The 22,256-nt window shown below is 50.2% G+C and overlaps 1 protein-coding gene across 7 annotated transcripts in view; it reads right to left on the minus strand.

Moving 5' to 3' along the window:
* EXOC6B (exocyst complex component 6B) overlaps positions 1–22,256 on the minus strand; it is a 294,380-nt gene that overhangs the window by 247,806 nt on the left and 24,318 nt on the right. For all 7 annotated transcript variants that reach the window (XM_066997041.1, XM_048045623.2, XM_066997042.1 and 4 more), the window contains exon 2: positions 2,476–2,641. In XM_066997041.1, the coding sequence (XP_066853142.1) occupies positions 2,476–2,641 (166 nt within the window). The remainder of the gene's footprint in view (positions 1–2,475; positions 2,642–22,256) is intronic.

Consider the following 22,256-nt stretch of genomic DNA (forward strand, 5'->3'; position numbering starts at 1 on the left):
AGCAGTGACCCAGCATCCTTGGAAAGCAACACAAAGCTTCTTAGCGTAGAAATGCACTGCGGAGGAGCTCACCTGCGGAGCTAAAAGCTCAAGCTCCCAGTTAATTCAGAGCTAGCCCTTCAGAGGCCAAGGAGAGCAGAAAGGAGAGCAGAAAGGCTGGCCACGCGGTCCTGATCAGGGTTCAGCCTGACGTGGGGCCACCTGAAACACAGCACTGCAGTGCAAAGGGAAGAGAGCAGCTGTGGTACACACGAGAGAGGGGAGACGACACATCTAGCTCATCGCTTGCACTCTTAAAACAACGAACGTAGATATTTCTGCTAGTGTGACATTACAGAGAACGCCCCAAAGCTACAAGCACACGGCTGCAGATACGTCCTGGAGGTGCAACACGGAGGGCATTTGTTTCATAGCCGGCTGTACGTACGTTCAAAGAGCAGTGCTATTGAGAAAAAGACCGAGATCAAATACAGAATGAATAGCTGGAACAAAACGCGCTCTCGCCACTGGACCCACGGATGATTCCCTGGGGAAACCCTTACAAAGAGGGCTCAATGTTTCTCAAATAAGCTTCTGTGTATATTTTTCCCATGTGCCGTTTTATAGATCACATAGTAATGGAAATCAAGAGAGATCCTGAGGGTAGAGATGGACTTCACAGTGCGCCACCAACAAAGTAGCTGTCTGTAGAATGGGAAACAGCAATGAGCCTTTGCAAACAAACAATGTGGAATTCTTGGCTAGAAACAATGGCTTTAAAAATCTTCTTTCATGGTATTTCCAATGGCCTCATCCTGCAATCAACCGCTGGATGAATGCTCTTCGTGGAAAATGCCACTGTAATAAGAAGGGTGCTTCTGGTGTCAGGAAACACCCCTGGAAAGGTGCTCCTGCAAGCACACGGCTCGGGGGTTCGAGGCCATGTGTTAATCCTGAAGCAAGCTTGGAAATGCCTGAGGCAGCTTTAAATGAAGAAATAAATAAATGTGTGAAAAGCAAGAGGCAGCACAGTGAAGGTAAAGTGTTTTTTTTTCTTTCTTTTCCAGAAAATTTGCTTTTCTGAGATTTTTTTCCCCTTATTTATGACTTCATCTTCTCTAATGCCCACTGAATAGTCCCCCACTCTTCTAGGTGCCCAAAAAGGTCCTTCTAAACAGGTCAGACTCCATCTCTCCACCCAGACTCCACAGGAAGACTTCTTGCGCTGGGTCTCCAGAGACAGAATTCTCCTTTTTGGGTGCCACCCAACTCACTCCCATTCACTAAGTGATCGTTCCAGGAAGTTGCTTTCGATTTTTATATCAAGGTCACAGCTTGGTGCTGCAGAAAAGAACGGAAAAGGCACGCACGTTATCTTCTCTGCCTCTGTTCTAACTTCTCTAGGAGAAAGAGGAAGGCTCTCCAACCTCTGACACTCATCAAGTCACTGCTACGCTTCCTTATATGCCCCAAATTGTGTAATATTCATATTTTGAGGCACACCAGCCAAGCTTAAACTGCAAGCCCACTTGACCTCTGCATGTAGGGACACCACCAATCTCTAGATCCTTTTTGACCCCAGAAAACTTCCTACCACGTATCTGCATTCCAATCCTTACAAATGACTTTTCCCACACAATGCTGAGCACATTCTTCCAAGGAATCTGTAAAAATCCACCTCTCTCTCATCTTTCTGCACAACTTCAAGGGCCGCATCATTCAGAAAATCCACCCCTAGCTGTAACCATTTTGCCTTCTCCATTCCAGGCTAGAGCCAGGAATGGAGAAGGCAAAATTATTAGAATTATTTTCTAGTTAAGCCAACCACACCTGGAGATGCCACAGAAAAAGAATCAAGCTATGTATTTGTTCAAACGGTGTTTCAGTATCTACTGATGACTTACTTTTCACTTCTGTCCTGCCTCCTCTGAATACCTTAGCATGCTCTGGTGTTCATTTGCTTTTTAAATATCTCACTTGCCAGTGTTGGGCAGACACCTCCTGACTAAAGTCGGATCTGCATCAGGTCTTTTTGTAGCTCTGACTCTGATGCAATGCTATTGTAATGAGAATTTGATGTAATACGGGGCACTAGAGTAGATGCTGCTATAGCAGATATGCTTCAGCCTGTAGAGCTTATTTTTGCTTAAGAAATTGGTCTAAGGTACACCAGGAAAAGCATGTGTTTCCTAATGGAGAACAGACTTAGAATCGCAAGGAAGATTAAAGCTAATGTACCACAGCATTCCAGTTTGCCAAAATAATTGTTGAACTCCAAACGACCAACCGATCGTTACAGGAAGAAACAATGAAGATTGCTGGGGTTTGTTTTTGTTTTTCCCAGACGGAGGAAAGACGCTCTGGACAAAAGGAGACATTCACTTGGTCAATCACAGAACAGCTGAGGTTGTCGGGGACCTCTGGAGGTCACCTTGTCCAACCCCCTGCTCAAACAGGACCACCTAGAGCCGCGTCATTCGGGTGGCTTTCTCTTACCTTCAGTTTTTGAGCTTCCCCCCTAACTTTCAGCAGCTCCGTGATGGAGTCCACAAAGCCCTGGTAATGGAAGTTGCACATTTTCTCGATCTCCCGATCATGGTTTCTGATCCGTGCTTCCAATTTTTCCATGAAACGACCGTGCTCCTCTCCATCATAAACAGACCTAAAAAGAAGATGACACCGTGAGTCAGGGTTCCAATACCTGTTAGCATAACTACTTAAAAGAAATATCCAGAATACAACTTCTAAAAATCAAAAGAAAACCTTTTTTTTACTTGCCAGGCACCAAACCCAGGTTTGAAAATCCTTCTGCTCCAGCCTTCCTCCCCGTCCCCCCACTTGCCAAATACCAGCTCGATGTTCCCTCAGAGATCACAACTCGGCCAGCCCGGCTCTGAATCCTCTGAGATGAAATTGCCGTGCCCTAGCTTTGAGCTTAGCCACCTCTGACCACTACGTGCTACTGTATGCAGTATTCTCTGGGTGTTCTTCAGGATTCAAGGAGAAAAGCTGCAGTGGAGAAGCATCACCTCTACAGCTTCCAAAATCCATTCCCTTTCCTACCTCCAAATTTGAACAGCCCAATTAGCCGTGCTGCTGTAAGTCCTACACAGCCGAAAACCACCCAGACTGATGGGGATACCCCAACAGAAGGTACGTGCATGCCGCAGGTACCAGGCAGCCTTTGGTACCACCAAGCAAAACCCCTACTGTTAAATTCAGGGGGAAAGAAATAAAGCTATCCTTCTTGTTTTATTGAATTCCACCCAACTGGGAAGAGAAGCTTGAATTGTCGTGTTCTAACATTTTTCACCCTGTACATTACCAATGCTCACTGTCCAGCAAAGATTATTTCCACAAGTTTTGTAACGCAGCCCAGAATGCAGCTCTCCTGTTGGCTGAAGGGACGATGGCACAAACCTCACGTTATTGCAGAAAGCAGAGGGCCGATGTCACACCTGAGATGGGGCGTAGGGTTCTGGGAGTTGTTCAGTTTTCTGTATTGTATTCTGAGATTTTGACCTGTGAAATTTTATTAATTGGAGGAGCTGTGCTAACTGATAGACTCAAATTCTCTCTAGTCTGAAAAATGAAGTGCACAGCGAGCTTTATGAAACCCGAGGTTGTACTGCTTCAGAAAGTAAGGGTGAAATAATTACACGCCGGACTCCACACAGCAATTAGAGATGAAAGGTGGGGAATGGCACGGCTGTAGCCAGGTATAAGAAACAAATAAACAAAAAACATTTACCGTTTGCAGCAGTCCGAGTCATACCTCAGAAAGAACCATAACTAGATGAATCCCACTCAACATTTTTCATCCTTCCAGGCTGAACCCCCACCTGATGTGACCTTCAGGTGTGATCTGTGCCTGCAGGTCACTTCGGGGGGTCCCACCCTGCAATCCACAACGGTCTCAACACTATACAAAAAATACTGGGACAGGACCAATGCTGGAGGAAAAGTATTGAATTACCATTCTCTAAAACCTGCCCAGTTGTATAATTGAAGCAATTCCAATTATACAATTTCAGTAAACCATTCTCAGAGAAAAAACTAAAATGCCAAATCCTCGTAAGCCTGTTTAAATCTCCATGCAAAACAACAGCCACCAGGAGCAGAGGTGATAGCACTGCCTCCTGTAGCACCAACCGGCTCCTACCTTGGAACAGAGGTGAAAAAACAACTTCCTAAAGTTTTATCAATGCCTCCACGGTACGATGCTAGCGGTTTTTCTGTGCAGCTGAGCAAAGTTTTGCTGGTGGAACATGAAAGCTGGAGGCAGAGTGCCATCTAGCGCTGCACAGCCCCTTCACAGCGTGGCTCGGGAAGCTCCAAGGAGCTTAACTCGGAGAGGACAATGCATATATAATAAGCAAATGCAGCTAGGCGAGTGATGCTTTCATTCAAGTAGAAGCTTAACAGTAATTATGGGTGTCATATAAATGCGTTTGCATGAAAAAAATACTGCCAGATTTTACAAAGGCATCTATCTACAGAAAAAAAATAAATACATGACTTAAAGACTTACAAACTCCAGGTGAAATTTCCTTTGCACATGGCCAGCCTAAGTCACAAAGGTCCCACGACCAAAGCCATTCCCACCCCGAAGCCAAACTCTGGGGTCAAAAAAAAAAAGCCGGTGACAGGCAGCAATATAAAACCCACCTTGGGGGCAGCCCTAAGCTTATATTTAAACTCCGCAGGCTGCATTTTGAGGTCTCTTATTCACCCACAACCCTCCCTTCGACGTAAAGCCAGCATCCTGCACTCCCATCCTCTTTAAAAGATGAGCAAACGGGTAACAGCCAAGCGAGTCCCAGAGAGAAGCGCCGTGCCTCCACAGATGCCAGCTCCAAAGCTGTGGGATGCTGTGTTTGTGCTCTGTATTGAACATCGTCGTACACGCAGGGCACAGCGACTGTGAAGTGCCTCCTCTCAAGTGAAACAACGCAGGACTCAGTGTGACTGCAAGAACAATCCACCCCACGCCAACCCGGAGGTCCCAGACCCTACCGCCACCATTTCTGGTTCCCCAGCCCCTGGTAGAGGTCCACCTTCCTCAGCTGCTTCTGCAGCTGCCAGAGCCCCAGCAGCACCCTTGGAAGGCCGTCCTGGTCCTCCCGGCCCACCCAGCATGGCCGGCTCTGTCTCCAGAGCACCTCAGGTTCTCCGCTGCTCTGCTCGACTGAGCACCACGAGGAAAATCAGGATGGCCACGTGCGGGCATTATGCTTCCCATTTCTCCCCATCAAACCTGCCTCTGGCTCGCTCAGCCTCCTCCACTGCTCCCCTGTACCTCGCTTCTGCACAAAGGCTTTGCTTCTAATGACATCTTTTCTAGTTCAAACTCTAATTATAGCCAGGTCAGGATCTTCAGTTAGTTGTCCTGAAGTGACTAGCACATCCGCAGACATCGCAAGGTGATCCGCAAACAAGTTCCTCCAAAAAGAGATCTGCCATGTGTGTTCGTACCCAGTAATAGTCACAAGAGCACACAACACAAAAAATAAAGCAAGGACAACAAGAATTAAAAGGGGAATAGGTTTGGGCTATTTGTCCTTTTGGTCGTGGAAAAAACAAGGCCTTGTGACAACGCTACAGAAAACGAACCTCGAGGCTGCTTTTTTTTTTCTCTGATATAAAAAATTGCTGGTCAGATCGCTTCAGTAACGAGCCTCCCCCACAAAAAAGCCTTTTGATTAAAAAAGTCTGAGGAAGAGGGGCCTGTCCCACGGGCACTTATCTCAGCGCGCTGAGCAGGCCGTAACTCTCCGACTGAAGACTACGCTCAGTGACAGATCTGTCTGGTTTACATTTTTTAAATACGCTCACTAAACAAAACCATTAAGGGGACTTTTAAAAGTTCTTGGATTGTATTGTTCAAGTTTCACAATTTCTACATTCATTAAAAATCCACTCCGTTTTTTTTTAAAAGGTCAACTGGAAAAATCTTTCCAGGAAAGCTGTCACAGGCAATGCCTCTGCGAGACCGGGGTTCCCGTCTGCGGCCTCGGTCCTGCAGGGCCCGTCCCCAAAACGGGGGCAACCCACCCACCCCACAGCGAGAGGCCCCGCACGCCGCGGGCAGGGACTCCCCAAAATCTGGGGAAAGAGCAGAGATTTGGGGAATAATGCCCATGGGGAGAGTGTAAGAGCGACGAGGGGCAGGCCCAGAGGCCACGGGCCCAGCGCGGAGCCCCGGCGGCTCCCCCTGCCCCTCAGGCAGCACTGCTGGGCCGGGCGGGTGCCGGAGCCCTGGCACAGGCTGCCCAGAGCTTGGGGGGCTCCTCCTGGGGGAGCTTCAGCAGCCGCGGGACGTGGGGCTGGGGGGGACACGGGGGGCCCTGTAGGGACAGGGGACCTGCCCACCCCCATGTTCTGGGACCCCGTGAAGCTCAGCTACGACCCTGCTCCCCAAAACACGCTGTAGGCCAGACGCCACGTACGTGCTGGAGGAACACCCAAGACGCTTCAAGTTACTGAACGTATATAAATTAATAGTAGGAAATCTTTAGGAACTAGCTCTGCAGGGCCTTCCCCCACCTCTCATCAACTGGTTAAGAAAAGGACTTGAGGCAGTTCAGGAGAACGAGAAGCTACGAGGCTGGTCCTGCAGCTTCATTCCCAACGAGTTGCCTGTAGGACAAGGACTCAAAAGTAACCTAAATAAATTCAGCTGAAAGTACAGAGGAGGGAAATCTCTGGGGGCAAAATGAAAGAGATCTGGAACAATGCAAGGAGGACATTCTGGGGACAGTGGAACAGAAGTGCCTTGCTTTTGTTTTCAATTAATAAATGGAACAAATTCCTGAGTCTGTTGTGGACTTCAATTTTTTCCCCCCCTTTAAACTTCTGTAGTGGTTTTAGTCCCTCAGAAACATTTTCTTCTCATTAAGCTACATAAAAGCATTAGCAGTTTGTTTAATCTTATTCTAACTTTTATAATAAACAAATTAACTACTGAGCAATGCAGAAAAAGAATCAAGAGTGGTGCAACAACTCCATGGAAAAAAGGTCAAGGAAAGTTTGCAGGACGAATACCTGCTTCGTAGCGCCTGGCAGCGCGGCCTGAAGCCTCGTGCGGCACGAGGTCCGTGCACGGCCACGGCACCTGCAAAACCTCAGCCGAAACCCAGCTCGCTGTACTGCACCCAGAATATTTCAGCTGAAGATCAAGCGGGGAATTCACTTCTTGCTTTAATTCTAGTAATTAAATGGAGTTTAAATCCACTGTTTTCCCATATCACCCCCACAGGTTCACATTTGTATCGTATATGGAGAAAGAAGCAATTCCTTTTTCTTTCTTTTTCTCTTTCCTTTTTTGGTAAAGTATAAAACATTTAATCATAAATATATTTCATATTGTAGTTTAGAAGGCATTCCCATGTGTATTTTTCCTACTTAGACACATATCTAGCCCACAAGTTTACCCTTCAACTCTACTTCAGTCTACAACCACAATCCTTTCAGTCGCTGTAAAATTCATCAAACTATTCGCAATATCCCGTTATGGCAAGGCCCTGGAGAAGGGAACAAAGCAGATCTGAAAAGCACCACTATTATCCGGCAGGATAACCGGTTTGATAGCAGGGGGAAGCTGCCCACGTGTACCTTGACTTGGGTACGGCACAGCTCTGGCAGCCGTATCTCTCAGAGCGCTTCGGGAAGAGCGCTGTGCAGAAGTTACCATAAACCACACGCGCACACCACTCAAAAACCCTTCTAAAGACGAAGTTTCTTGTCAATAACTGGGCTCAACCAGAAGGGGCTTTTCAACAGCGCTTCCACATGAATTTCTTCCGAGCCTGGTTTTCTTCAGCGGTTTTATTAGTAAATTGGAAAATATAATACAAGCTGTACTTTCGAAATACGGTGGTAGCGCCGAAGCGAGGGCAGTCACGAGCCTGCTGGAAGGCAGCAGCCAAAGACCTCGAGAGACTGGGAACGCGACCAGAAGCTGCGAAGGTGAATGTTGGTGAAAGCGCACGGGAGGCAGAGACCGAGGAAAGGCGAAGGCAGCAGCAGGGGTGGGACGGGACCAGAGGGAGGCAGGATGGACCTGGGCTTCTGTGGGATGGCAGTCACCACCACGGCACCTCGTTTATTGGCCTGGGAAGAAGAGCTGATGGAATTGGGCTTTGATTTGAAGGACAAGCAGACTGAGGACATGCCAAATTAATAACAAGTTTTATCAGGCAGAGAGGCATCCAGCACAGCCGTGCCCAGGAAGCCGCCACAGCAAAACAGCAGGGCAGGCACCAGGCAGCACATGGCTGTAAGATCAAAAAAGCAGACAAAAATCAATGTACGGAAGCAAAGTAGGGGTATTATTACTATGCAAAAACCTTGTCTTTTGGAAAATGTATTTTAGGTATGGTCTATGGCATCATGCGCAAGCTCCCGTCACACCTGAGCTCAGCCACCCCGTTTGCGGAACAGAAAACCCTACTGACTCCCATCGTCCACGCAGTGCTGAGAAGCCTGAAGACCTGAGCCCCAGGACAAGGTATCAGGCACAAACCACCCCAAAAAGCCACCACTGGGCTGAATGACGACTCTGCTTGCCGCAGTACTGCTCAAAGTCAGGGACAGTAAACGGAGAGGAAGCAGAACGGCACAGCCTGTGCAGAAACGGGATAAATGCCCACAGAATTATTTCGGGTAAAGCAGAGCTCAGCAGCAAGAACTGAGATGCTGGGAGCACCTCGCTGGTCCTGCTACGCAGCCATGGCCGTGCCAGCGTGTGGTGCAGGTGCAAGTTATCCCCTTCTAATTCACCACTCCACCTAAAAGCTATTTCATCACGCTAAAAGCCGTGCACACAGAAAACAAAAACGATGGCAGCTTGGCCACGTCCCACGCCCAAAGCTTGGCGAGATGAAGCCCATCTCCATCACAAGGAAGACAGTTCTGGAGAAAAGCACGTTCTGTCGACTGGATGCCGCTGGCCTCCTGCTAGTTATTTACCCTATCAGCAGCACAGGAAAGGGAGACACTTGACAATGAAGATGAGAGGCACGCTTCCAAAGCATCCACAAATAAGGTTACTGATAACCTTATAACTGATAAAATCTCTTTTAAAAAAAAAAATAAACTTTACAGGATTAATATTTGAGTCATTACATCTATAAAAGCAGATTAGATTACCACAGAAAAATTTTAATGTCTATGCTTGCTGTGTTACTGCCCAATAAAAGTTTTTTCCCCTCCTAACAAAGTTCATTTTGTTGTCTTATGCATTGTTTAAACAAGGCGATTCTCGTTGTGTGCGTGCATTCCTGGCTCAAGGGCTCGGGCCCTCCTTTCTGCTGTGAAGCAATGTTGTCATAACATCCAGCAGAGGCACAACAAATCCCCAAGACATGCCCGACATCAGAAGCGCTGCATTAGAAAACCGCACGAAGCGCGCTCGAGTCGACGGCGGCGTGACGGAGAACTTCCACGCTCGCCGCGCGCGTACCGGCGCCTCTCCAAAGGACCGGGGCAGCCGCGCTGCTGAACTCACGCCTGGTCCTTGATGCCCAAGAGCAGCCTCACTATTGCCTCCACCTCCACCTCGGGAGGCACGGAGCACAAACAGCTCTTGGCACGGGCAGCCTGGGTGCCCCGCGGTGCCCGCTCCAGCCCCTCTCCGCTCGCAGAGGAGTGTGCCGCGTTACCTGGGTCAGCCCAAGGCCTGGATAAGCTCGCAGGCAGGAGCTGAAGGAGGTGGCAGGGCTCAGCCCTCCGCTGCTACTTCATCGTGTCGAGATGTTCCCAGCTTGCAGCAGCTGCCAGGGGAAAGCTCCTGCTCTGGTCCCGTTAACGCTCCCACCCTGCTGCCGCAGCCCGTACGGCCTCTTCCGCCCCACCAGCACCCTGCGGGAGTGAAGGTGCTTTAGAAAAAAAGTCTGAAAAGTTTCTTAAACTTACAATCAGAGTAATCAAACCAGATTAATCACACAAGTGGCTCCCAGGAGGGAACCTCACACAACTTCTGCCAGAGATGAGCATCTTGCTGCCCCAGATTCTCCCAACAGTGCAGGCTGAGCGAGACGAGGCTCTCACTTACAACCTAATAATTGCTTCCTAAAACTCACGCGCAGCTCTCAGATTAGGGAACACGTAGGATTCGGTTGCCTAAAATACAGATGCGTAGCGCCCTCTGAAACAGCAGCCTAGGGTCTGGCAGCTTTGAGAGCAGACCCCCCACCCGGAGCTCAGGGTGTATCTGTTAGTGCCCACGAGCTAAACAAGAAAAACTAAAACCAGAACAAGCTTCACCAGCCCTGCTGAGCTGGAACCCCTCCTAGAGAGCTCCGCACAGGAGGCACTAACCCTGCCTTAAACCGCTGGCATCCAGGGTTAAGGTCTGGGACTCAAAGGCCGAGTTTGGGGTGAGCAAACCCCTCCTTCCCCACAGATCTCAGCCTCAGCCCCAAGCTGCTGCTCGCTTCTGAGCTGCACGGCTGCAAGCGAAAGCCCGTCCTCTTTCTAACTATAGATGCCTACACTCTGGCAAACTCATCTGGAGGACATGAGGCAGTAACAGCAACATCCTCGGGGAGGGAAGCTGGATTAACAGGCAGCAGTGTTTGGGATGTACGACTACCAGAGGAGGCCCAGAGTCACATTCCCATGAAAATATTTCTGCCTATTGAAGAGAGGAAAAATAGTAATGGGCTTAAATTGCCCAGGAGAATTAGGTTAAACATTAGACAAAGCCTTCTAACTGCACGAGTGGCGAAAAACCAAAACAGAACATCTAGGCGCGCTATAGGACCTCTTTAAAGTCATCATTTCTAAGAATAAGTCAGAAAAACGTCCAGCAGGAGTAAGTCAGACACATTTGCTCCTGTACCTCCTCAGACAGGGAGAGGATGAGCAGCTTCTTGAGGTTCCCTGTAGCTCTCCCCCCCCCCCCCTTTTTTTATTTTTAATAGGGTCTGAAGCGAATAGCTGAAGCTGTTCGGAAAGCACCTGATCTTAGCCAACGCTGTACGACGTCCCGAAGCTGGAAGAAATGGTGTCTCTGGCTCCGGGTAGGAAAGCCTTCCAGTGTTTTTTGTTTTTTTTTTAGAAGGACTTCAAAGGACCCAACTCCACTTTCACTGACGGCAACAGACAAATTCCCATTTCCTTCATTTGTACGAGATCAGGTCTTTGGTTATAAAATACTCTAAAGCCTTCTTGAGTGTTCATTTCTGACAACAAAGACTTTCAGACTATACGTTACTGGAAAAACGGAGCCGCCGTAAAGCCACAGCCATCTCCGGGGCAGAATATAGCTGCTCTGTGCCAGCAAGACTCCGAAGGAAACGAAGAATAATTACCCTAATTGAAAATATAATGGAACAACTCGGCTATAATGTCCCTATTAAAGAACGACTCTCAGACGATAAAAGACATGAAGAGGGAGAGCTTGAACAAATTAGCGCTCAGCCTCGAGACGAGCCAGGAAACGTAAGGAGCGACCCCGAGCCAGGCAAGGCAGAGCAGCTAGAGCAAGCACGAACGCCCCCAGCTGAGGCGAAGATGGAGAGAACTGGCCACGAGCAGAGCTTTCAGCCTCCCTCCTCCTCCTGCGAGCACAATGGAAACAATTCCCCCAAGAACAAAAGCGATGCGTCAGCAGGCCCTACTCTCTCAAGCTCTTTCAAGTTGGAAGGACAGTTGATTTGCACCATGTGTAGGACAGGAATGCTAGCTAGAACCGAGCGAGATAAATTTCGCCCCGTCCAAGCTGGTTAACATTAAGACGGAGATGAATCATCTTTACAATGCCTGTAAACAACACAATTTAAAAAGGAAGAAATCTAACGATACGCCCTAATCACACTCACTCGCAGGAAGTTCCCCAACGTTTCTACCACATGTACTATTGTTAGGAAGAGTGTCGAAATAAGGGGGCAGACGCAAACCCACAAGAATCAGAGGATGTGGACTCCGAGCCACCGCAAATGTTCTAGCCTCCCTCGTGCTGCGCCTGCAGTGGTGTTCCGGCACGTCGAGCCTCCGCGGCAGGCTGCGGCTGGGCCGAGGGGACACGCTCGGAGTCGGGGAGGAGACGTACATCAGACACGCTGTTTATAACGGGGCACGAAGCTCTGGCTCCGGCTGATTCTCGCTCTGACCTGAGCTGATGGCTTCTGAAGGGAGAAACCAGATTATCTTCACCTGCTGCAGCGTGGGTTACCTCTACTTGGTAACTCAGATGAAGGAAGTACCAGCTCCAGAGCAACGAACATGCAAATCCCAGAGGTACACGAGTCCCAGAACATAACCTAAAGGTGACTACAGAAGATCACAGGCTAGAAAAAGTGCCTTGGACACGGCATGATCCTTTGAGATCTCTCCACCTGGCTTACTCAAAGGGAGATTGAGAGGCAACTTAATTACTAGATGCAAGTACATTCCATAAATATACAGATTTTTTTAAAAACACTCACACCCATATCACCCGTATCAGGTACCAAGGAGCTATACTTAATTCAGGGCGTGCAGAAAAGCCCGGCAGCACGATGACTGCAGTCCCAAGGCAGACGAATTCAGAGCAGACCGGAGGCGCAGTACTTGTCTGCGTGCTTCCCGAGCCCGTGGCAGGGCCCAGCGGGGAAGCGGTGGAGTGCCCCTCTCCAGCAAGATGCTTCCAAGCTGGCCCCGGCTCAGCGCAACGTACACTAACCAGACGCGTCGTCTTGCTCAGCATAGGCACCAGAGTGAAAATTTACAGCCTGCAACATACAGATACACTGCGGCGTACACGCTGAAATAGATCTTGCCACGTAACAGGGTACATCCAGCCTCCTCCTTACCCAGCCAAACTCCGCAGCTAACCCAAAGGAGAACAGAGCAGGCGCTGCCGGCTCAAACACTGTGCAACGCGGTGACGATGGATGACCCCGTGCGGTGCTGTGTCCCCAGGGGCTGATGCTGGGACAATGCAGGTTACCTCTTCAACAGCGACGTGGAGCCTCTGGAGAGCACGCAGACATCTGATGGGGGGCAGGAAAGGCAGAGCCAGACCCTTCCCAGCGGGGACCAGTGACCGGACAAGAGGCACTGAGAACAAATGCGCACAAGAAATTCCACTGAAGATTTTTTTTTTAAATTAAAAGCACGCACGCAGCTGTTACTATGATGGTGCTGAAACACTGAAATGGGTTACCCTATAGATGTTCAGGTGCCTCCATCCCTGAAGATACCTAAAAGCCACCTGGACACCGTCCTGAGTGACCTGCTCTGGGTGACACTGCTTGAACAGGGGACGGGACTAGGAAATCTCCACAGATCCTTGCCAAGCTCAATTAGTCTGCAATTCTGGGAGTGTTTTCCAACAACAGTGGTCAGTCACCAATGCCATGCCTTTTCTTTACCCCCCCCAAAAAAATATATATATATTCAAACATTTAAAATCAGCCTGATATTTTAATGGCTATATCCTTACAAACTCCATAAAATAATTTAATGTGAAATCTAAGAGAAAGGGAAAGCTCCGTCTAAAGGTCTAGATGGGACAGCTCCCAGGGGAAAAGAAGAACGAGGTGAACCAAACATTTTATTCCTTTGCTACCTAAATGCCAGGAAAGCCCCCCCCAGGCGGCAACAGCCCAAATTACAGGAGTAACTGTGCCCAACACCACGCCAACAATTACGTCTACAAAACGATAGCTTCTGCTCCTCAAGGACACCGGGATTCGTAATCGCAAGACAACAATCAAAAACGAAGACTAATTTGTTAAAGTACCTCTTTTTTTTTTCAGAGCATCATTACTTTCTGCTAACGCCTCTAACAGCAGCATCCCTACAGTTCACAGTACCTGCACAAAGCACTGATGAACAAAGTCTGGTTTGCTTCTGGGTTTTGTTTTTCCACAAGTTTGAGGTCCTCCCGCATTTTGCCATTTAAGAACGAGTTGTTTTTAAAGACCGTTCAGATGATCTTGAAGGTCTCTTCCAACCTTAATGATTCTGTGATCTCCCAGACACAGGACGGCACCAGAATCCAGCAGCACCGAGACACCTTCATCCCGCAGCACCTCTCACAACAGGGTCCTGCTCCCAATTCTGTTTTCTGTTTTACATCTCCCTCTTTTTCCCAAACACAGCAACATTGAGAAGGTCCCAAAAACTCTGCAGCTAATTCAAGCACCTCTCATCTTTGCTTAGAGCATAACTGGGGCAATTCCACTCACATTTGGGACAATCAAGTCTTGTTCCTTACAGACTCCTCTCCCGTGGCTGATGTAGTTCAGCGTCTCAGCATGTGCAGGCATCAGCAACCTGGTCCTGTGAGGAGGACTTTTACGCTGCCCACGCAGCGTCCAGCAGCAGGCAAGGCACAAAATCTGTCTGTTTACCTTCAGGCTCTTCTGCCTTCAAGGGAGCTGTAGGAACAACACCTCTGCGAGTCCCACATCTTTGTCAAATACATTAGGAAGATGTCCATGCCCAGGTACCCTCAGAGATGGAACCTAGAGACTTTTACCTTTAGCTTCAGAACCACATCAGGGACACGTGCCTAAGGGCATTTTAGGGACATGGTTTCGTGGGTAATACTGGTGGTAGAGGGACGGTTGGACCAGATGCTCAACCTACTGATTCTAGGATTATCACCACTACTATAATATCTTGCAACAAGGACCATAAGACAGGCACCACCACCATGTGCTGATAACAGCACTGGTGCAGGCATCCCTTACCCTTCTCATCCCACCTCCTGGGATGACAGGGAGCTGACCACAAAACCTGTCCCACTTTCGGGGCTCTTGTGAACCTCTGGTTTCCTGCAGTTCCTTCACGCACACGGCTGTGATGCCTGGGCCTAAGCAGGTCAGCCCTCCTCAGCTGGAGAGGAAGGAGCTAATGTTAGGCGTTAAACACTTGGGAGGAAAAGCAACAAGGAACGATGAGATGTAGTTCTGCTTGTTATGGCATATGGTTATATATTCATGCCTCAGCAATAACAGATTACTACAACAAAATATCAGAAGACATCCTGATACTGGGAAGTAATCTCCCAGAGTGAAAGCACGTCACCTTCAGTACTTCATACATTTATGTGACCCTAATTAACCAAGGATGTTACAATCCTAACATGAGGAAGAGCTACACAGAGGTGGATAACACAAGTACCAAACAACTTGCCTACAGACATGCTGTAATTCCATTAAAGAACAGCACACAGACATAAAATCAGCCCCCTTAAACCTTGCATAAACACCACCCTATATTTTTTCCTTGAACCAGACATCCTGCTGGTTTCCTACAGAGGGAGTCAGTCATTCAGACTCTCCCCTGCCCCACAAAGACTTACAAGGATTACTTCGAGTGACCACCACGAACAGATGAAAAAAAAAAAGCAGTGGGAGGCACTTTAGTCAGTAATTCTTGCACAGTGCTGATCTTCACAGGCTGGCTCAGCCTTTCCCAGCGAGATAGATTCAAGCTTGAGAAAGATCTTGTAGATGCTCCTCCAGCTCCTCCGGGCTGTCTGGCCACAGACTGGTAAGTGCCTCCGACTTAGCTGTGCCCGGCTGGTCCTGCGAGCCCGTAGGGGCTGTTCTCCTGCCACGCTTTCATCCTGGAGAGAGCCGCAGGCTATGGGATGGGGCTGGAGGGCAGAGCACTGCTCGGTCCCAGGCAGAGGCCTGCAAGGCACTCACGCTGCAGAGGATGGCAAAACAAAGGCCATGGGGTCGGCAGCACTGGAAGAGATGGAGGAGCAAGGAGAAGGCACGCTCTGAGTTCCCTTTCAGGCTCGTATTTAGCCAAAAGCAGCACAAAGAAAACACGACCCATACAAGACGTGCTGACAAGAGCTTAATACGCCAGACACGAAACAGAACAGCAGCACCAGGCCAAGAACTGGAGGGACCTCTGCTGACCTCTGTCAACATCAAAACCGACCTTACCAAAGCCAAACCAGCAACAAAAACGGCCCACAGGTGCCCAAAGGCTCTCCCCAGCTACGGGGAATAAAGATTACTAAGGAAGAGACATCAAAACGTTCTGCTCCTGATCTGGCGCGAAGCCTGAAAGGGCTTTAGGGCAATGCGCGTTAGGAGGCGTGACAGCTGTGGGTGACACAGACAGGCCTGGACGACAGGGAGGCCGGAGGGAGACGGGCATCCAAGAGAGCAGGGGGAAACAAGACTGGGCTTGGCTGAAACGAGCCACCCCAGCCACGCTCCCCCGAAGCAGCAAAGTTACGGCCGTAGCAGTACGTGGTCAGCTCGTCCTTGCCAAGGGGGTGCTCAGCCAGCAGGATCTAGAGCAGATTTAAGTCGAGAGGAAGATCAAAACCAGGGATTGAAGGACATGAAGTCGTGTGTACCAAGCACGAGGGTGAGTTAACCACTGCCAGAAATCCTGGGGGCTCCCCAGCAGCGCTCACCACCAGCTTTCCCACCAGCTCGTGCACAAACGCCATCAGTGCCTTGCGGATCACGCAGGAGGGGCGAAGCCTGGGGAGAAACAGGCACAGAAAAAAGGTAATTCAGAGGCACCAGAGCACCATGTCCCTGATGACAGCAAACCAAACCCGAGCCTATGCCCGGCTTTGGGCCACCAGACTTTTAAGTGGCACCGCCACCCTGTGTCGCGAGGGCTGAACTGCACCGGGGCTCAGCATCCCCCCCAGCTCCAGCAGCTGCCGAACAACGCGTAACGCACCCTGCGGCATGCAGGCGACCCACGCCAGTCCGGCTGCATTATCTGGAAGGCCTCGAGTTGAACTCTGCTCGCGGGGAGGCTGTAGCCAAGTATTTCGCGCTGACGAGCAACCCAGGCTCCAACTGCAGCGGGTTTCGTATGGCTTGAAGCCAGACACGGAATCAGCCAGAGGGAAGTTTGCTCAGGCAATTGAAACCCGAATAGCGGGGTTACCAAGGAGGGTTTGGAAACGGCGCGTCGCCTCCTCGCTGAATAAACCGCGATCGCCCTTGCGCGAGGCCTCACCGTGCTGCAGCGCGGAGGGCAGGCGGGCAGCCTCCGTTCCTGCCTGCAGAGGCACCCGCCGAGCACGTGCTGCGCAGTACTCCTACAAGCATAACGTTACCAAGGATCTCCCCAAACATTTGTATTTATTCTGAGATCACCAGAATACTTCTTCAATCGTGTACGCATTAAAACAAGAACCTAAACCAACCGCGCACCCTTAAACGCTCTCTTTTATCGGAAGCTATCAGAACACCTCGCAAACACCAATCTGTCCCAATTTCCCTTTGAAGGGAAGCACCGTGCATATTTTAGATGCTGCCAAACGCAGGCACAGAAGGATTAAGAGCAGCGCCTACGGCCACACAACAAGCCGCGGCGGTGCCAGAACTCAGAGCGCTTCCAAGCCCGAGAGCAAGCAGAAGCCATGGAAGCTGTAACTTCACCGTAGTAAGGCATCGAAAATTTGAGACCATGAACCAGGCCAGTTCTCCTCCTACCTACCACACAGCCACTTATATCCAAGGCAGGTACAGAGAGCACGCCAGCGTTTAATGCCAAGCACTGAAGCATGATGTTGGAGCCGTGCACGCAAGGCCCTCGATGGGAGAGGACCACAGAGGCCGGGCTTTGTGGTGTTTCGGCCAAGCTGGGCAGTGCAGCACTCGTGTCCGTAACGCTGCTAGCAAACGAAACACAAAGAGCTTAGCGAAGTAGGAGAAAATCGTAACTACTCTGATTTAGGGGAAAGTCAGTACGATAAAACAGAGTACACTAAATAAAGATGCTACCATTAAATGCTTCCCTATGAAAATAGCCACAGGATGCCCATGCCACCAGACCTGTCACTTTAACAGTCAGCACTCAAGGAAATACAGTAAGACTTAAATAAGCAGCACTGCAGCTCGTGGGCAGCAAACACAAGTGGTTTATCCCACACTGCTTCTGCCATTCAGCCACCAGTGCCCCTCATAAAAGTCCTTCTCTGCCCACAACGATGCCCTCGAGAGCACGCTTTAACTTCTGGTTAGCCCTGCAGAGGTCAGGACTCGCTGATCTGTGCGGGTCCCTTCCAGCAGGGCCATCTCTTCTAAGCCCACCACCTCCGTGACCCTCATCCCACCTCCGCTCCCTAAACCCTCCAGCCCACAAGGCAGCCCCCGTGCAGGAGAAAGCCAGCTGTAACGCAGGAGCAGGCTGCCCTAGCACTTATTTCCCAGACTGGGGCTTGTAACAACGAGCCCAGGCTGCCCAGGAAGACTCACTAACTAGAAGAAAACCGCTTCCAGCTGCCGCCTGTGCAGGCAAAGGTGCAAATGCCCTTGTGCCAGCCTGAACCGCACCAGGGAAGGGACACGGGGGGTACCGGAGCCGCACCAGGCCACACACACCCTGCACCAGCACAAAAACCCATGCCCAAGTCGTTCAAAGGGCTTCAGCCTTTATTCTTCCCCTGTTTGCAGGAGCCAGCTGCCAGCGATTGTTTTCGGCAGCGGGGGGAATTCCCTCGTGTGCCCCCAGCTGCGGCTGCTGCTCGCGAGCCGTGCCCTGCATCCACCACCCACCGACCCCATCGGGCGGCACCGCTGGGCTCACCCCAATTCACACCCTCCTCCTCCTCAGGATGACATTTCCCCATTTTAAATAACTACTAATTACAATTCATTTCAGAACTTAAGGTTGGGCTTCTTCTTAACTGGCAACGAAGCAACCCACTCCGTATGGAGACAGCTTCTCACTTGAACCAAGGATTTTTGGGGAGGAGGGAAAAAAAAAGTCACTGCTGCTTTACAGTACGTGATCTAAGGATGTGATTCTCTGTTACTTTAAGCGATGCAACGGCAGCCTGATAGCCCAGGGAAAATTAGGAAAATTAGACTTCTGCACATAAAAACTAAGCAAGGCAGAGTGGTGGGTCTGTAATGAGCTCTCTGTTCATCCCACAGTTTTTACAAGTGCCGATGACCTGACAGCGTACATCAGCCTTCCTCGATCACTGCAAATAAATGAATTTTTTTTTCCCCTCTTAGCAAGGGAGCTACGAGGAGCTAAACCAGCTCCAGCAGCAGTCCTGCATAGCTGCCAGAGCAGGGAGCCCTCGGTCACGCACCGAAACAAGCCGTCCCCGCTGCCGTGGAGAGGAACAACATTTGGTCTGCATTTGTTTTACAACAATCCCAGCGAGAAGCGAAGTATGTGCTTGTTTAGGCTTCGCGTTGAGCTAGGCACACACTTCTGCTGAGATATACTTCCATTCACAAAGAGCGAAGTTGTTTCCAAGCACAGCAAGCCCGAAGTGGCCCTTGACCCGGGTACAACGGGGCCGTACGACTATTTTCCCCTTTCCCCCCACGTTCACTACTTCTGGCGAGGTAACGGGATCAGTCTGGGGATGTTCGGCTGTCCGAGAGGCAGACACGGTGCTGGCAGCACCCAGCACCAACAAGTAACTTCCCACCAACAAATAATTCCCACCAGAAAGAGCTCACTTTGCTTTTTTTAGTTAATTTTTGACCTTCCCCTTATAGGAACCTTGAGAGCACAGATTTAGCATGTTGCATAGTACTCATAAGAACTTCTTAACTAAGCCACACGGGGCTAATACTTTTTTTAAAACATCTAAATGGAAATAAGGGCCAAAAGAGGTCGTTACCATCAAGAGGAGCCGTTCAATCACACAGCAAAGTGGACATGATTTTTGCTCGAACACACTGGGCTCCTCCAGCTGCCGCAGCCCTGCGCCAAGAACCAGGACAGGCGACACTGCCAGTCCTCAGACGGGGTCCCCAGGTCCAAAACACACCGATGGAGGGGGGTCCCAGGGACCCCGGGGGCCAGGCACCATTTGCTGCCCCAAAAATAAGCAGAAATAAGGTCTCGACCCAGCTGTCCTGCTGCCCTTTACGCCCTACGAGTCCACATTCATGAACTTGATCCAGCTTGACTGATTTCTTAGTTGCTTTTCTCTATATAAGGAAGTTAATTATCCCAGTTTTAATGCTAATTAAACCTGGTTTGGGTTTTTTTTGGCGATTTGAAAGCCGTACCATTCGATCTGGGAGGGCACTGCTAGGGGATGTGGGCAGACAGTAGCTCTGCTGACACGGGGGCCAGCCGCAGGATGCTGTCACACAGCAAGAGCAGCCCCGAAGCACGGGAGGGGAAATAACGATGAGCCTAAGCAGATCTCAGGCTGCCCCAGCTCTCTTAGGGTGCTGCACACAACCACAAGCACCCACAAAAGAAACTGCGGGGTCTTCTCAAAGACACACTTGACTGCTTCATGGCTTTGGAGGAGGTTTTATCCTGAAAGCAAGCTCCCAGTTCTTGTCACTTGGTTTGTGCTCCTACAAACTCCAGAGTAAAGAGTCGAAAGAAAGCAAAAAGCATTTACAAATAAATTTTAAAATGTTTCTGGGTGACGAGGAGGTACTGCCCAGCTTTGCCATGCCAGCAGAGCCTTCCTGGTGGTCCTGCAGGAGCCTGACAGGCACCCAAAGCAGGGTCACCAAGGGGCTGGCGGCTCTGAGCTAGGGAGAGGGGGAAGCAAATACAGAGCAGAAGGGATGCAACCCCGCCAGGGAGGCGGGGTGCAGCAGTGGCAGTCCCAAGCCAGCAGCAGGAAAGCTTTAAAAAAAGCATATCTGGCTTCCTTTCTCTGGGTAAAGGTGAAAAGGGCTGCGATTTAGGTCTTTGAGCCCCTCTCTGATATCCAACAGTAACAGATAAGCAAAGCCGTAGCCAAGCAAAGCGCGGTACTGCCCAGAGCACACCCTGCAGATCCCCACCTGAAAGCACGTCTATCTAATGGAGGCAGCAGGCTTAGCTGACAGGAACATCTCCTTTCCCTTCTCTTCCATTGTGCAGGTAAAGCCATCCAGACAACGCCTTTACTCAGCCCTGTGGAAATCCATGCCCTTCAGGAACAGAAACCATGTCCTTCAAGGGCCTTAAAAAAAAAAAAAAAAAAAAAGCCTTTTTTCATCTCTGTAAGCAAAGCCTACAGCATACGGCTCTGGATTAACACCTGGATCGAAGTACACGCTGCTGAAGAAAGCCAAAGCTACGGTTTGAGATGTCAATTCCTATTTTAAAGCTACGTATTGCATCTATTTTTAAAGCCAGTGAATTGAGTATTTGTCAGCAGCTGCTAGCACTGACCTCTGCCACCCAGGTCCGGCTGTCGGCAGGCACGGGCTGCTTTCATTCCCCACACTGCACCCCCCAGCTCCAGGGGGAGGCAAGGGATAGGGATGGCAAATTAAGGGGTGTTACCCTCAGGCAGCGAAACAGGAGATTTAGCAGTTAAAATACATCAGTGCCGCTGGAAATTTATTTCTACTTACAGGAAGGCCAGGAGAGAGGGAAAAGCTGCCCCGGCGGGACCCCAGGAGGTAGAAACATCTCCAGCCCTACAGCTGCCTCTGCGCAGAGTCCTGGGACCTGGTGCTTGAGCGTTTCCCCTGTTCTGTGCGAAATGAAGAGAGGCACCTGCAGCTCAGCACCCCGCAGGGCCTCGGTAGCAGCACTTCGTGGAAGAGCAGCACCGATTCCCGCAGCTAAGGGGCCGTTTGGGACACACCACGGCAAGCGTTACAGGAATTCGCCCAAGCAACGCACGAGCATTTTTCACGACAGCTTTACAACACCATACATTTTGCGCTCTCTAACGCTGTGTTTCTAACCGCCAGGAGCAACCTTCTCTTTCCCTGAGAAGGGTGCTGAGGTTCCAACCCCCTCGCTCCGGCTGGGGAACGTTTACCCTCAGGAGGCGGCGGCCACCCGAAGGACGTGCTGAGTTTTGGGGCCACGGCGGGTGAGCGTGCAAGCAGAGGGGCGAGCGTGCTGTGCAGCTCGGGGCTGCGTAAACCCGACGGCCACGCTACGGGCATGGATTTTCAAACTGTGAAGATTTACAAGGCTAGAGGCCATCCAGCCTACCCCTCCACCTGGAGGTATGCAACACGCACAAAGGGTAGCGGTAAAAATAAAAGGGCAGCGTGCCTGCAGCTGGCTGAATCCCTGCCTCCGCAGCAGTGTTTGCGAGCTGTGCTTATCAGAACCCAAAGTGAATGTGGCCGTGGCTGAAGGACACGCAGCCCCTCATTATCAGTCTCCTCGAGAGGCCAAATACTCTCAGACTAGCACAGCGTCCACACTAAGGGGGGGGGGAAGCCAGCACGCAGCGCAGCCCAGCACGCACGCCTGGGCTGAAGGGCTGTAAGGCAAAGCAGCAGCGGGTTTTGCCTACAAACCGAAGACAGCAAAGGCATCCTGTCCTTCAAACGTTTCTAATGCACAAAGCCAAGAAGTGCTCTGGCAGAAAGCGGGCGGGGAAGGAGCCTGTTGTCTAAAAA

This window comes from Anser cygnoides, chromosome 4 (assembly GCF_040182565.1).
Source record: "Anser cygnoides isolate HZ-2024a breed goose chromosome 4, Taihu_goose_T2T_genome, whole genome shotgun sequence".
NCBI classification, from domain to species: Eukaryota; Metazoa; Chordata; class Aves; order Anseriformes; family Anatidae; genus Anser; species Anser cygnoides.